The 16,906-nt window shown below is 36.8% G+C and overlaps 1 protein-coding gene and 1 long non-coding RNA gene across 2 annotated transcripts in view; one reads left to right on the top strand and one right to left on the bottom strand.

Annotated features, from left to right (window-relative positions):
- Positions 1–16,906, top strand: part of LOC108362318 (dihydrolipoyllysine-residue succinyltransferase component of 2-oxoglutarate dehydrogenase complex, mitochondrial) — a 123,708-nt gene that overhangs the window by 38,135 nt on the left and 68,667 nt on the right. Inside the window, exon 5 of the mRNA XM_017615259.1 lies at positions 11,216–11,360. Coding sequence (XP_017470748.1) covers positions 11,216–11,360 — 145 coding nt within the window. The remainder of the gene's footprint in view (positions 1–11,215; positions 11,361–16,906) is intronic.
- The window catches only part of LOC108362319 (uncharacterized), a 9,674-nt gene continuing 8,384 nt past the window's right edge, over positions 15,617–16,906 (bottom strand). The window contains exon 3 of the long non-coding RNA XR_001847446.1: positions 15,617–15,900. This is a non-coding gene — a long non-coding RNA (uncharacterized LOC108362319). The remainder of the gene's footprint in view (positions 15,901–16,906) is intronic.

Genomic DNA, 16,906 nt, shown 5'->3' with positions numbered 1-16,906 from the left:
TTTTTTTTTTTTTGCAAAAACGGTAAATTGCAAATATTTCAAAAACGGTACCATAGAATTAAAAATAACCTTGATTTTCGGAATCAGGGGCTGATTTTACATAAGAATTTCATAACGGCGTTTCTGGTAAAGAGAAAAAGTTGAAATTTGTGGTCCAGTGTAGTTAGTAAAAATTTAACCTTTTTTTTCTTTCAAAAGTGAAAATTTAATAAAACTTTAACTCTCCCTTTTTCTCAAAATTCCTTCAATAATTTTTCTCAAAATTTTACCAAGTTTTTTTTTAACCTTTTAGTGAATTTTTTTTTGTGATTGATTTATTACTTCTCATGAACAACAGGCTCGTACAGCCTATAAAATAAAAATAATCTTTAGGATAATAATAAAACAACTCTGCGATTCACCACAAAAGGGACCCTCCAGAGATTGTTAAATTAAATTCACAAAAACACCACATAGTTAGCGAAAAAGTATAAACTAAAAATAAATTAAAATGGCTCATAATAATTTGATAAGACCCCCTATGCTAGGGAACATTAATGCACCCCCGGCAGGACCACCATCGCCACCACAACCCCTTGGCGACCCTATCCAACAACCCCACTCCTGAATTCAGGAACCTTATAAAGGACTTAATGAGAGAGATTTTAAATACGGACGAAAATAGAATGATTAGGGATGCCCTGCACCCAACTCAGCAACCTATGGCCGATCAAATGATCGAGGATCGATTTAGGAATAACCTCGCCGACATGGACAAGGTACCTGACGTGGTTAGATCCTTGCGAGAGTTTGGTGGAAACCCAGCTGAGTTCAGCAGCTGGAAGAAAAGTGTTGAAGGAATATTAAGGATTTATGAGCCATGCGCAGGCTCACCGAAATATTTCGGCATCCTTAGTGTAATTCGTAATGAAATCGTAGGCAGTGCTGACGCGGCACTAGAGTCCTACAATACCCCCCTTAACTGGAAGGCTCTTTCCCGATGCCTTACCATGCATTACGCTGACAAGAGAGACCTTAGCACACTTGAATATCAAATGACCTGCTTAATATAAGGTCGGAAATCTGTGCAAGAATTTTATGGTGAGGTTTACTCACACCTCTCACTAATATTAAATAAAATATCCTGCATGGAAATCAGCGAAGAGTGCATGAGTGTCCTCACACACACATACTGTGTCAGAGGACTATCAGGCGATCTATCGAGACTTCTCGGCATGAAAAAGCCGGCTGATCTGCCTGAAGCATTGCATTTATGCATCAAGTTAGAGAATCAAAATTTTAGGGCAGCTCATGCCAACAGCCAACAGTACGGCTTGCCTAAACGGCCGACATTACCATCACCGATTTTCGAGATGCCATATCAGCAACGGCCCGCACTTCCACCAAGAAAGAACCCTAATCAGCCATTCGACCCGCACCTTGCCCATCTACCTCAAGCGATCCCTACCTTTACCCGATGTTCCCAACAACCCCAATACCAACAATTTCCCCAATACCAACAATTCCCCCAATACCAACAATACCCAAAGAATTCGAACATTCAAAATCCCAATTACGCTCTGCAACAACCCCCTAGACCCAACCAGTTCAACAATCCTCCACCAAGACCCACCCAACCAAAACCCGCAGTCCCAATGGACATAGACGAATCTCTCAGGACAAAGAACGTGAATTACATGAATAGACCGACCAATAACTTCCTTGCCGGAAAACGGCCCATACCTCCTTCCAATCAAATACGGCAACCTTTCAAACAAAACAGGGTAAATAACATAGAAACAACAGAAACGGACTTAGGACAGCGACCTGACGAACCAGATGAACAGACATTCCAATATTATTACAACCAATACACTACACACGATAACAACACCCTTGACAGCCTCCCTGAAGAAAACACCGTAGTGTAATAGTAATCCTCTGACATTAATTTTTTAGGCTAACGAATTCCAAGCTACCATGTTTCCAATGCAAGGAAAGTAGCGGGAAAGTTCTAAATTTCTTAATTGACACGGGTTCAAATAAAAATTACATTCAACCAAATCTCGCGAAAAACGTATTCCCAAAGAGGAATTTTTTTATGCAACCTCAGTGGGAGGAAACGTTAAGATAACCCACCATACCTTTATTAACCTTTTCGGATTAAAAGACGAAAACCTTAAATTTTTTAGATTACCCACACTTAAATCCTGTCACGGTATTCTCGGTAACGACAGCCTAAAACAATTAGAAGCCGTAATTTTTACTTCAAAAAATCATATGCTAATAAAAAACAATAGGGAAATAGCCATTAAACAACAAAAATCAAAATCAGTAAACAATATCGAAATAAGAACAGACCATCTTACGGATGAACAAACGGGAAATCTCCGAAATTTATGCTATTCATACCCACAACTTTTTTCTGATCCGGATGAAAAATTAACGTACACTACCGCGGTAAAAGCCTAAATAAGAACTACAAACCAAGATCCGGTATATTCTAGATACTACCCATACCCAATGTCCCTTAAGGACGAGGTAGAAAAGCAAATATCAAAATTGCTTGAGGACGGAATAATTAGACTTTCCCGATCCCCATACAATTCTCCCATCTGGATTGTGCCAAAGAAAGCTGATGCATCTGGCACAAAAAAATACAAGATGGTAATAGACTACCGCAAATTAAATTCAATCACAATACCCGATCGCTACCCAATCCCAGACACCAACGAAGTACTTTCACAACTCGGAAAGAACAAATTCTTTACAGTTCTCGACTAGAAAAGTGGCTTTCATCAGATTCCTTTAGTTGAATCCGATATCGCAAAGACAGCTTTTTCAGTCAATAATGGTAAATACGAATTTACCAGACTACCTTTCGGCCTTAAAAATGCGCCTTCCATATTCCAACGAGCATTAGATGATATTCTTAGAGACTACATCGGAAAAATATACTTTGTCTACATAGACGATATTATAATTTTCGGAAAAGACGAAGGCTCTCACTTGAAAAACGTGGAAATAATTATCAGGACCCTACAAGATGCCCATATGAAAATTCAACTTGATAAATGTGAATTTATCAAGGAAGAGGTCGAGTTTTTGGGATTTGTTGTCTCCAAAAATGGCGTAAAAACAAATCCAGCAAAAGTGAAAGCAATTTTAAACTTTCCACCGCGTCAAACTATAAAAGAACTTCGATCCTTTCTAGGACTTTCCGGTTATTACCGACGTTTCATTAAAGACTATGCAAAACTCGCCAAGCCCCTGACGGTACTTTTGAGGGAGGTATGTCCAAAAATCTTTCAGCTAAAATAAAAATTTCTCTCGACAATAACGCAATGGAAGCGTTTAATAAATTAAAAAATTCACTAGCATCCTCTGACGTCATGTTACAATACCCCGACTTCGAAAAAGAATTTCACTTGACCACCGACGCATCAAACCACGCCATAGGAGCAGTCCTAGAGCAAGGTGGTAAACCCATAATGTTCATTTCCAGAACATTGACAAGGACCGAGGAAAACTACGCAACTAACGAAAAGGAACTTTTGGCCATAATATGGGCTTTAAAAACCTTTAGAAATTATTTGTATGGTTCAACCACAACAAAAATTTTCACAGACCATCAACCTTTGACATACTCACTCAGTAGCAGAAATACTAACAGTAAACTAAAAAGATGGAAATCAATATTGGAAGACTACAACTATGAAATAAAATACAAACCTGGCAGTAACAATACTGTCGCAGACGCACTTTCGCGACCACCACAACAAATAAATTCCTTGTCTGCAACCCAACATAGTGACGAAAGTTCAGCCCAAAATTTAATACCGTATACGGACGCACCTATCAATGCATTTAAAAATCAAATTTTTATTTCTACTGGCGAAACCTCTTCATACCAATTTAAATTACCTTTTCCCACTTACCATAGACATATTATTATTGAAAGAGATTTTACAGAAGAAAGTCTTACCACATTGTTGAAAAGATATCTCAACCCTACAGTAACAAATTGCTTAAAAACCGAAGACAACATTTTAGGGAAAATACAAACAGTCTACCAAATTCATTTTAGCAGGTACAAATTACGTTATACCCGAAAATTCATTAGAGATGTTACAAACGAATCAACAGGTAACGGAAATCATCAACGAGCATAATAGAGCTCATCGCAATCCCACAGAAAATAAATCCCAACTCTTAGAAAGATGTTACTTCCCACAAATGAACGCCAAAATAAAACGAATTACAAAATAGAGCAAAATTTGCTTAGAAAATAAGTATGAGAGACATCCAGTAAATCCTATCCTGAAACCAACTCCCATTCCTAATTACCCAGGCCATATCGTTCATATAGACCTATACCATACTAACAACAAAGTAGTGCTGACGGCAATGGATAAATTTTCCAAATACGCACAAGCAAAAATTGTGCGCTCCAGAGCAACGGAAGACATTAAGGCCCCCTTAAGAAGTCTCTTGACAACATTCGGAATCCCAGAAAATATCGTTATGGACAACGAAAAATCCCTAAACGCAGCCCCTATAACCTTTATGCTAGAAAATGAATACGGTATTGAAATTTTTAAAACTCCATACAAAAGTTCTATAAACGGACAAATAGAACGATTCCATTCCACACTTACCGAAGTGATGCGTTGCACTAAAGCAGAAAACACCCACACCGACTTTAAGGACCTCCTCAATAGAGCCATATTCAAGTATAACTATTCCATTCATTCCACTACCAAACGTTAACCAGTAGAAGTATTTTTCGGAAGAACAATATGACCAAATCCAATGACATTGGACAGAGAAGAAAATGTCCAGAATCTTAAAAATAAACAAGAAAAAGACTTACGACTTCATAATAAAGATAGGACCGAGTTCAGGACATACAACAATAACGACGTTATTTATGTAAAAATAAATAAAAGACTAGGAAAGAAACTAACACCCCGATATAAAAAGGAAATAGTACTAGGAGACCAAGGCAACACATTTTTGGCACAATCTGGCCGCACCGTTCACAAAAGTCATATTAAAAAGTAAATCACACTCTTCTTTTGCAGGATCCTATTTGCTTCCTGCAATGCGGAAACCCAAATTTTGGACTATACGACCAGTCCCATAGTAACGATAGACACAGGAACCGCGAAGGTTCAAACCGGAACATTTCGACTAATACACACTATTGACCTCGACCAGTACGACTCCCTACTCGACAACATACACACCACAATAGAACATGACATAACTAGGAAAAGCCGAAGTCACCCATTCCTTTCCCAAGAAGAAAAATCCATCCGATCCCTCCTATACCAGCTGAAACCCAGGAAAACCAAAAGAGCAATTGAACCACTTGGCACAGCCTGGAAATGGCTTGCTGGATCCCCTGACCATGAAGATTTTAAAATACTAAACGATAAAGTAAATAATATAGTAAGTAATAATAACCAACAAGTAGTAACAAATAAATCTATTTTAGAAAGAATAAATAATTTAACTCATATTTCAAATACAATTTTAGGCGAAATGAAATCGGGCGATGCTCTGAAATTAGAAATAGAAAAAAGTATTGAAAGGAAATTGAAATTCATTAAAGAAGAATTAATAAACATAGATTACTCAATACAATGGGCAAAAGCAGGAATTATAAACTCATTTATATTATCTAACGAAGAATTAATTGTAATTGAAGAAACACTAGAAAAACAAAATATGCCTTATTTAAATTTAATCGAAGCAATTGAATTTAGTGATAAAATTGCATCAAATTTATCTTCCATTATTTATATTGTAAAATTCCCTTTAACAAGCAAAGAATCTTGTAAATTAATAAAAGCCAAAGCTGTAAAACAAGGCCATAAAGCAATCAAGCTTGAATATGAAAATTTAATAATTTGTAACAAGGAAATATTTGGTGTAAGAGATAGTTGTAAGAATATAAACAATTTAATTTTATGTAAGCAAAATAGCATAAAAGAAGTAAGCACCTGCATACCAAACCTTTTAAAAGGATATTCATCCAACTGCACCCTAGTAAACAGTCACCATATGCCCACGATAGAAGAAATAATGCCCGGATTATTATTTATCAATAGTTACAATGGACCCTTAAAAATAGACAACAAAGAAATTAATCTGAATGGTACATTTTTGATCAGATACGATAATTCAAGCTTATCAATTGAAGGCAAACATTTTGTTAATAAAAATCAACTGTTTGCAAAGCCCTTACCAGCAATCGTCAAATCGACAAATGCTACAGCAAATCTCGAGGAAGTTCTTTCTTTGCAATATTTGAAAGAGCTCAATATAGCGAACATCCAAAAAATAGATGATGTCAACTTGAAATACAAAATAAGCATTTTCACATGCTCTTCGACAATCACGCTATCACTGATTATCCTATTGGCCACCACGATTGCCACAAAATTAAACTCTAAAAAGAAAATGAGAATAAACATTCAAGTCAATACCAGCAGTTCAAAGGAAACCCCCACTGTACCTACAAATGAAATGCCATCCAACGAGGACGCTGCATACTTTAAAGGGGGAGGAGTTAATGCCACATACTCTGAAATTGGGCTCCAAAACTGCCCACATATAAATATGTAACTATCCATACGACAGCGGTATGCAATGCTGCGTAAGCATGCGACCTACAAGTAAGTCGCTATCCCACGGGCATATGACACCACACGCGCAACCATTCAATAGCTGACCGTGCATTACCATTCATGGGAATGGACGGAAGTAAATAACGCAACAACAACAACTGGAGGATTGATTTTTTTAGTTTCTCACAAGAGAAACACGGAGTTTTTGTACATGGACTGTTTCTTCAATTTAATAGTGTTCGCTTTATTTTTGTGGAAACGAAACATGTTTTACAAGTTCTGGATCATTTCTACACTCTTTCTTCAAATATTTCTCGTATTCCAACTGTGTTTTGTGTTTGGTTTTTCGCATCGTGTTTTTACTATATTCGTAATTTTAAATTTTTTAATAAAATCAATTGGTGGTAGTTCATGATTGTGTGTGGATTAATAGCACCACACTGAGGATTTGGCAATAACCTTTTTCAACTATTAAAAAACAACACTTACGGGGCAATGTTTATTTTAAGAACAATATTTTCAATGAATGGACATACTTTAAGCATTGTCGACGCTATTTCCATTTGAATGAGGAAATAGCGTCAATTACTTTATTTCCAAATTTTTGTTGACTTTATTTCGCTTTTGAAAAGGTAANCTGTTTCTTCAATTTAATAGTGTGTGTTGTGTTTTTAACTGTGTTTTGTGTTTGGTTTTTCGCATCGTGTTTTTACTATATTCGTAATTTTAAATTTTTTAATAAAATCAATTGGTGGTAGTTCATGATTGTGTGTGGATTAATAGCACCACACTGAGGATTTGGCAATAACCTTTTTCAACTATTAAAAAACAACACTTACGGGGCAATGTTTATTTTAAGAACAATATTTTCAATGAATGGACATACTTTAAGCATTGTCGACGCTATTTCCATTTGAATGAGGAAATAGCGTCAATTACTTTATTTCCAAATTTTTGTTGACTTTATTTCGCTTTTGAAAAGGTAAAGGTTAATGACAATTGACTTTATTTCGCACCAGGGTGGGAAATAAGGTCAATTGACCTAATATCCGTTGATCTTGTTACCTGTCACCGATTAAAAAACGAGCTTTGATTGAGGTTATGTTTATATGTGAACATACTTATAATCCGAAAAATGTGTTTTTAAGTGACGAGTAATACGATATCGTATCCACCGATGCTCAAAAATTGCTAGAAAATTAAAAACAAATTTTGTAGTTTGAAATAGTTTTATTTAATTCAGTTGATTTTTTCAAAGTTTTTTAAATGCACACACACTTAAATATTAATTAAAAAGAAAAATGAGGAAACATTCAGTCATAAAATATAAACAAAAATTTTAATATATTACTACTCCCTGTGTCAAAAATATTGACAAGTCTTAACAACAAACAAAATTAACAAAATACCGATTTGATTCAAACACATATTTCTTTCAAACGTTTATTGCTCAGTTCTTATAGCGCACTCGATGAAACCGTATTCAAAAGTAAACAAAACCTGATGGTTTTATTCGACATATATGGCATAGACATTGCTCTTGACCTCCGGAAACGTATGTACATACATACATAATTTTATTAGGTAGAAAAAAGCTCTTCGCGGGACAGTATTTCATCCTGGGCCGCTATTATGAGTTGCATTCGATCTTCGACTGTGGTCGAAAGTGCTGATCGAACGACTTTTCATTTGGTATTATGGCGCTTGTTCGATGAAGAATAGCGTTATTGTGAATTTCGCTCATTTAGGTTGTTCACATCACAATAGTATATTTTTCACCGGTGAGAAGCTTTGTTTACAAATCGAGCAAACTAAATAGTGTGCGTATACATACATACATATGTACATATGTAAATTTGTGCAAATTAAAATGAAATAAAAAAAAGCGAGTTTATAAAAACGTGATTTTTAGTAAAACGAAATTATGGTTCAACGATTCGTCAAGAGGATGAGAGCTTAGAAAACTGGCCAGGAGCAGAAAACGTTCAAGAGAGTTTAAGTGTAGTCTTTCGAACATAGTTTGACATACAAGAAATTTTGTGATCCAAATCAATTTAAAATATATTAAAACTATCATCAGCTCTTCGATTTTGTTCTCAGAGATCGTGCCAACTGAGTATTGGAATTTTCTTTAACAAGTAAAACCAGCCTTTCGAGTTTGTGGTTAGTATTCACGACGTTAGAACTGCATGAAATTGATAAAAATTGTTTCAAATTAGTGTCTAGCCGCCAAATTGTAAGAAAACAAATGCAAAATCCTAAATTTTTCACAATTTTTTAACACTTCGCTACACCATTGAAAGCAAAATTCTGTTCGACAGAAGATTCGATACTCAACGAAAATTTGGACACGGTTCCATAGCTCATAATACCAATTTCACTTTCGATTTTCGATAACCAGCGAAGATCGAAAATCGAATGCAACTCATAGTAAGGGCCTTATTAATGTTTACCTAGGCAAACTAGACTGTGCTTTATGTTCTTAGGTCGCTTATGAAATCAAAACAAATAAATGGCAATTTTCTGAAAGGCGATTTCCTACATTTTTGCGCGCAAGTATCAAAAAAAAATTCCAAGTCTGGACACTTTGATACTCACAACAATCTCTTAAAAAGAAATAAGATTATTATGGAATTTTGGAAATTGGAGTGGTACCGCCCACTTATAACTACTTATATAACTTTATTTCATTAAGTCTAACTGAACATATTAGGGGTATTCTCCAAATCTTGCAAAGCCATTGCACGTAGCACGGATTGCATGGATTGCATAACTTGTAAACACACAACAACAAAATACATGGGAAACAACATTTCCTATCGCTACAAAGTATGAAACGTCGAAACCCATGTATATATTTTGCAAAATAGCATAGCAAGATAAATGGGACCCTGTGCTAGTTGTTTTGTTTTTGGAATTGCTACATATTTCTCTCATTCCTCCCATCTCGCTCACATAATTTTTTTTTGCTGTCTCTTATTATTGTGTTTGGTACATCATTTCGCTGCTTGCTACCCATGCATGATATCACTTTGCAATGGGGTGCTCTGGTACTCTTCGAAATTTGGAATGGTATTTTTGCATTTCGTGCAATCCGTGCATCGTACAAGACTTCGAGAATACCCCTATTGTGATTGAAATAAGGGAAAACCAGTGTGATTCAAATAAAGGAAATCCAGTCTTCTTACAGTGTAACGGTAGTGAAAAAAACTATTATTCTGTGTTCGTATGGAAATTAGCTTATATCGAGAAGCTGGCTTTAGTATAATGCGGCATTCCCTTTGTTCATTGAACCACAAGGAGTTTTTTGATGACACTTAATAAGAATTTTGACTTGATAGTATCGGAACTATTTCTCGCACGCTTATTTGCCATAAGTTCTTCAACGGCTTGGCGCCGGCGAGTCATTCGCTATCGTAGGCTGTGAATGCCGCATTATACTAAAGCCAGCTTTTCGACATCGCTGCCGACTGGTGGTGTAGTGGTAAGCAATGCGCGCTTCCACTCCGCAGCGCCTGGGTTCAAGCCCTGGCCAAAGCAACATCGCAAAAAATGTAGAGAAAAGGTTTTTTCTTAACAGCGGTCGCCCCTCGGCAGTGTACTTCTGCCATGAAAAAAAGCTTATCATTAAAATACAATCGCCGTTCGGAGTCGGCGTAAAACTGTAGGCCCCTCCTCTTTGTGTGACAACATCAAGGCGCACGCCACAAATCGGAGGAGAAGCTCGGCCAAACACTAACATATGTGTAAGCGCCAATCTATTATTATTATTATTAGCCTTTCGACATAAGCTACTATTCCATACGAACACAGATTTAATACGTTCGCCCGAACTTAGACTTTTTTACTTGTTGTTATTAATATTTTGTGGGGAGGCTGATTCATTAAAATGGAGCGGGCGTGACACCTCCCACCTTTCCAACTTGAAAGGGCGAATACTAAAGAATTCAATGAATCATTCCTTTTTCTCCTCGGACTCCTACAAGCCTCAAGCAAGTCTCAGGAAAATAAGGAAAAAATCAGTTGATATGAACTGCCGTAAGAGAAAGGAGAATTCTGTTGATTGAGGATTATGATACCGACCGTGTTCGGACGACAACGACAGGCAAAATCAGTACATAATACTGTGGTAAGAGAAAGGAGAATTTTAACTGAGGGTTACGATGCTTAGCGTGTTCGCGGGCCCGAGGCATTTTGTCAGCGACATAAACGATTGTTCCGCTATTTGAAGAGGCTTCCCCGAGGTGGAGAAAGAGAAGAAGGTAGTTCGATTCTTTTGTATTCGCTCTTTTCTAGTTGGAATGGTGGTAGGTGACACGCCACGCATATTTTTGTACCAGCCTTAAAATTATCGACAATATTCGGAACATGTCTCTTAAAAACTATTTGTAAAGTCTTAGGAGTGGTAAAGTGATATATTTAGTTAAATAAACTCTCCCAACATCGCCTTCAAATTTCTTTAAAAAATTTCTGGTCTTTTTTTTTAGAAAAGGCAAAAGGTTCAGTATAACGAGGTCAACCCATTATTTATTTTAATTTAATTGAGAACATTTTTACTCGACTTTCAATTTATATAATTAAATATTTACATTTGTTTTCAGCGCTGCCATGGAGTTCCGTAAAGCTAATTTGGACGCTTTCCAAAAGAAGTATGGAATTAAAATTGGATTTATGTCTATATTCTCCAAGGCTTCTGCTTACGCACTACAAGATCAGCCCGTTGTCAATGCTGTTATTGACGGACAGGTGACTATGTGTTAAAATTTATTTATTATATTACGGATCTGATAGTCATTGGTCCCAAGTAAATTCTTGAATTCTATCATTACAAATTTGTTTGCGTACGTAACGAGTATTATGCAAGTATCTACTTGACAACAGTTGATTTAATTCAGCATTTATTTATACATATCATCCGTTTGTTGACATATCCAAAAAAAAAAATATATAAATAGGTGTATACATAGAACTGACAGTCCCAGTTGTCTTAAAAATTAATACCGATGCCTTTCGATGTTGTGTCATGAAAGGAAATTTGTGTTTTTTTCAACATGTTTGTATTAGTTTTTACCACTTTGCTAGCTAAAACTAGAAAGCAATTAATCTTTGTGGAAGAAGACCAATGTTTGTTGGTCAAACAAATTTGGCGGCAAAATGTTCACAGCGCGAGTTCTCTAGAACAAATTTAGATCCTGTCTTCTAAATGTCTTTAGGTGAATTAGAATTTAGAGTATTAAATTAGGGTATTTCCCTGACGCACAGTAAGTTCCATATAAAATGTGGGCAAAAACAGAATTATGGACGGATATAATTGAAAATTCGCTTCTTAGTAAAATTGACGACGCTAAATTCAAAAATGCAATTTGTTTTTGGATAACTTTCTTACTCCCACTGTAAATGCTGTGAAGTTGAAAATTTGGCATTTACATAGGTATGTACATATGTATAGTTCGTTCTAACGGGTGATTTTTTTGAGGTTAGGATTTTCATGCATTAGTATTTGACAGATCACGTGNCATAAGTCAAATGAATTAGATATTACAATATAGGTAACAATCGAAATGGTATTGAAAATGCTTTACTTTTAAATGACACGTAGAAGGGTTGCCACAGAATCAAATTAAATTTTATTAAGGGAATAAGGTAACTGAAATATGAATATCAATATGGGTATCAGACAAAAGAAGAAATTTGACATATTTAGCAAGAAATAAGTGAAGAGTAAAGACATTCCTGAGTTAATTTAAGAGTCCAGTAATTTAAAAGGAATGTAANATCAGACAAAAGAAGAAATTTGACATATTTAGCAAGAAATAAGTGAAGAGTAAGACATTCCTGAGTTAATTTAAGAGTCCAGTAATTTAAAAGGAATGTAATCAGAACAAATCACTGATAGACTTTGTATGTATTTGTATTTAAATAACAAATACGATATTGTTGTTGTTGTTATAACAGCATACAGATTCCCCAAAGAGTTTTTGGGGAGTGTTGCTGGAGTGACAGTCCTAGTCCAGATATATGTAATTCTGGGTCGTTCCGGTTACGTAGACCCGACTGTCGATGGAACGAACAAATACGATGTAAACCTTTGGTTTGGCACAATTATTATTTTAATTTAACTAAATTTTACTTCACAAACAGGTAGCAACCCTCTTCGTAATTGCAAGCTAAAACCTTCTTTAACCTCTTTCGTCTGTCTCCCATATGGTGACACCGATCTATTTCAATACCTAATTCCTTTAATTCAAATGGCATCTGATTTTTTAAACAGGTGGCAACCCTCTACACAAGTTAAGAAATAAACCCTTTTCATACACATTTCGATTGATACACACCTCTTAATAATTCATTTAACTTATTAAACAACAGGTGGCAACTCTTTGAAAAAAAATAAACCTCTATCGTCTACAGGTCAAGCTTTTTAATCTGACACTTCATTTTTGAAAGTAAAACGAATCGTGCAGATCTGATGGCACTGGTAAAAAATGCAAAAATGATTTTATGTATTAGCAAAAATCGCATTACTTCAAAAAGTGCAAAAAATTAGCAGGTTTTTATTTCCCTTTTCGAAAGTTAAAAAACCCTACCATCTAATAAAATAACATATTTTTCATATATTTTTAATTCATTCCATTAAAATTTACCATTTTTGAATGTATTTTTGTATGCTCTTATAAAAATTCTTAGTATAAAATTGGTTGACTTCAGTGGCTTCCTGGTGTGGCGGAATATACACTTGTGATCAGCTAATTAAGCCAGAAACATTTTGATGAATTTTGGCTATTTTTCTTTTGTTTATTTAATGTTTATTATTTTTCCATAAAAGTCTAGCTCATTATATAACAAACACCACATAAATCCAGATTTCAAACTTTGCGCAAAAATTAATTATTATTTAGAATTTTTTTGAGTATGCAGTTAAATAGCCCATTAATTTCTAGGGTAATAATGTGCAAGTCTTAAGTTGCTAAAAAATCGCGTTGATTTTTAATAATTTTTTTCTGAATTCAAGACGCTTTTTTTCAAAAAAAAAAAAAAAATTTCGAATTTATTTTGTATGGAAAAAAATTTGTAATGCAGGTTATTAAACTGCATACTCAAAAAAATTCTAAAAAATCTGAATAAAAAGTTGAAAATTTAGCTGAAACTTTGCAGATTTTTCATAATTTTTGCACAAACTTTGAAATCTGAATTTATATGGTATGGTTATTATATAATGAGCTAGACTTTTATGGAAAACTAATAAACATTAAATAAACGAAAGCAAAATAGCCAAAGTTTATCAAAATGTTGCTGGCTTAATTAGCTGATCACAAGTGTAAGTTATTTTATAGGTGAAATTTCTGTTTAATTCTGTTTAGTGGATAAATTACCTTTACAAAAGTACCAAACACGCTCACATTGCAGACAACGACTATTCAAACAACTCATACAATACCTTAGAGGGAGTGGTTTTGTATGATTTCAAAGATTTTTAAACCCGTGCTTAAGGAGGCTGAGCGCAATTTGTATAACGAATTTGGTGCAGATCTTTGAAGTAGTAGTTTTTGAGATACACATACCTCAGTGAAATAATTATATGCGCATATTAATTGTTACCTTCATCTATCTTATTTGCATCGGTACTTTCTTTTTTAAGTATATTACACAAGGCGTTGTTTGTTTAGTATATTTTTTTTTTAATATTTCATAAACCTCTGTTCTTAGCCCTGTTACATAAACACTTTTTGTGTCTAATACCTTTCTTAGGAAAAAGTTATATGTGCCAAACATAGTTCTCATTGTTTAAAATGTCACCACGTGAAGTGAAACAATTACTTTGATAAAAAATTACAGGCGTAGTAAAAATTAATATTTTTTGCAATCAAATCTCGCGGAAAATTTGAACTTTTTATAAAAGTGCCTCGTGGTAACATTTATTTAGAAATATTCAACATCATTTTTTAGAGATTTATATAGAAACTCTTCATTGCACATATAATTATTTCACTGAGGTACAAATGGGCATATCTCTCGAACTTTTGATTTTCGACATTTGAAAAAAAAAGTTTTGACATACTTACGGTGACCAGATTTCTGTGGACAAAAATCGGGACATTTCTAAAGCATCGAATCCGAACATACAATTTTGCTGTTGAAATAAAAAAAACATAACATTTTTAAATACAGTTTTATTTAAGACAAAACAAAGAGAAAAATGATCGCACCCACCAGGATTATGGGCAGCTGCTGCAGTTCGCCAGACATAACAATAGTCAGCGCTGGTCTGATAAACAGCGTATCATGGCGACCTATGCTGACCTTAGCATCAGACCATCTGCCCATAGTCATCTCGATCGATAAACCAGCCGACTTTGCTTCCGCGGAGCACCGGACCTATATCAACTTTACTAAAGGTGATTGGAAAGGCTTCGCGGAATTTACTGAAAGCACCTTCGCTGCGCTTCCCGCACCAACCGACATCACCTAGGTGAACGTAAGTTTCGCAGGGTTGTCACCGCTGCTGCAGCTCGCTTCGTACCAGCAGTTCTAGCTGATGAGCGTGACAGCCCCCGTCAGGCCGATCGCCGAATCCCCGGATCAAGGATCTCAACGCGGAGATTCGGCAGCTTGTGAACGTACATAAGCGGAAAAAGTGGGAAGAGCATCTGAAGACCTGTAACTTCGCCTCTGGTGTGAGTAAGCTTTGGTCAACCGTGAGGTCACTGTCCAATGCGACGAAACACAACGACAGGATCGAAACATCTTTCGGCGACCATGCTTCGTCGGACCCAGTGCGATTCGCGAGCTATTTTAGCCGGCAATTTATACTGCATCCTCCGGCGGAGAAAGACAAGCGTCGAGTGACTAGAAGGCTGCACAAACCGCCAATAACCAGTGCGCCTCTTGTTTTCACTTGCGGTGAAGTTCAGGTAGCCATAGGGAAGGCGAAAGCCTCCAAAGCCATGTGGCCCGACGGAATATGCATGTTGATGCTGAAAAATTTGGGTCCTGCGGGAGTAGACTATTTAGCCAAGGTTCTCAACCTGTCAATGGCCACTCTGGTCATTCCAGACATCTGGAAGATTAGGAGAGTGGTCCCTCTGCTCAAACCGTGGCCAACAAATGAGAGTCTTATCGTCCGTTAACCCTACTTTCCCCGGTAGCGAAGACACCAGAGGCCATATTTTACGAACCACCTGACCCCAGCGAAGCATCAGCATGGTTTCCGTAAAGTGCACAGCACAATAACAGCACTTAACGCCATAAACACTCCGATAACACGTGACCTTAACCGAAACCGTTCCTGGTAGCGTTGGAGCTGTTAAAGGCGTTTGATACCGTCAGCCACTCTAAGCTGCTAGAAGACATGGTTGGTTGGTTGGTTTAAGTGGATAGTCACTCAGGTGACAAGCAATTAGCAAGTTTGCCATTTTGATTCCACAACTCGTGCAACCTACAGCCATTTGGCGGCTTTAATAAATTTCAGTACGTCATACAGAGAGAGGCAGCTGCACTCTGAAATATTCTGCAGGAATGGTTTGCCGAGTGTCTTTAGCCTCATCCTTGCGAGGGCTGGACACTCGCACAGCAAGTGTTCGACTGTCTCTTTTGAGCCCGGGTCATCGCAGCTGCGACAGAACCTATTGAAGGGCAGTCCTATCCTTTCGGCATGTACCCTAACGGGCCAGTGCCCTGTGCACAGCGCAATAAGTTTGTAGGCATTTGTTTTACTCATTCCTAAGAGAGCTCTGGTTTTGAGTGGGTCGTACGACACCCAGAACTGCCGGGCAATTCTATAGGATCCTATGCAGTTCCACCTCTGTCTGGCCTTCGAATGATAAAATTCGGTAATTTTTGTCTTAATCTCCCTGACGAGGCGCCCATGTCCACCGCGTGGGACATATCCAGTGCGGAGCCGCTCCTTGCTAGTTCGTCCGCCGCCTCGTTTCCGTAGATGCCCCTATATCCCGGGACCCATATTAGGGTAATTTCGTATTGATCAGAGATATAGGCCAGCTCTCTCCTACATTCATCAACTAGCTGAGATCTAACAGAGTTAGAGGAAAGTGCCTGAATAGCCGCTTGGCTATCCGAGAGGATGTTCACTTGCGTTCTCGCGGGTACATTGTCTTTGATGTACCTTACTGCTTCCTTAATAGCAAACATTTCGGCCTGGAAGACGCTTGCATAGTCTGGTAGGCGGAAGGATAATTTTAGGTTATATTGCTCAATGAAGACCCCAGCACCAACCCCGCATTCCATCTTTGACCCATCCGTAAAGACAGTTAAGCCCTGCAAGTACCCGAAAT

Source organism: Rhagoletis zephyria, unplaced genomic scaffold, assembly GCF_001687245.7.
Source record: "Rhagoletis zephyria isolate East Lansing unplaced genomic scaffold, Rhagoletis_zephyria_1.1 Rzeph_scaffold_00988, whole genome shotgun sequence".
In the NCBI taxonomy this organism is placed as follows: Eukaryota; Metazoa; Arthropoda; class Insecta; order Diptera; family Tephritidae; genus Rhagoletis; species Rhagoletis zephyria.
This window is presented reverse-complemented; position numbering and strand designations above follow the sequence as displayed.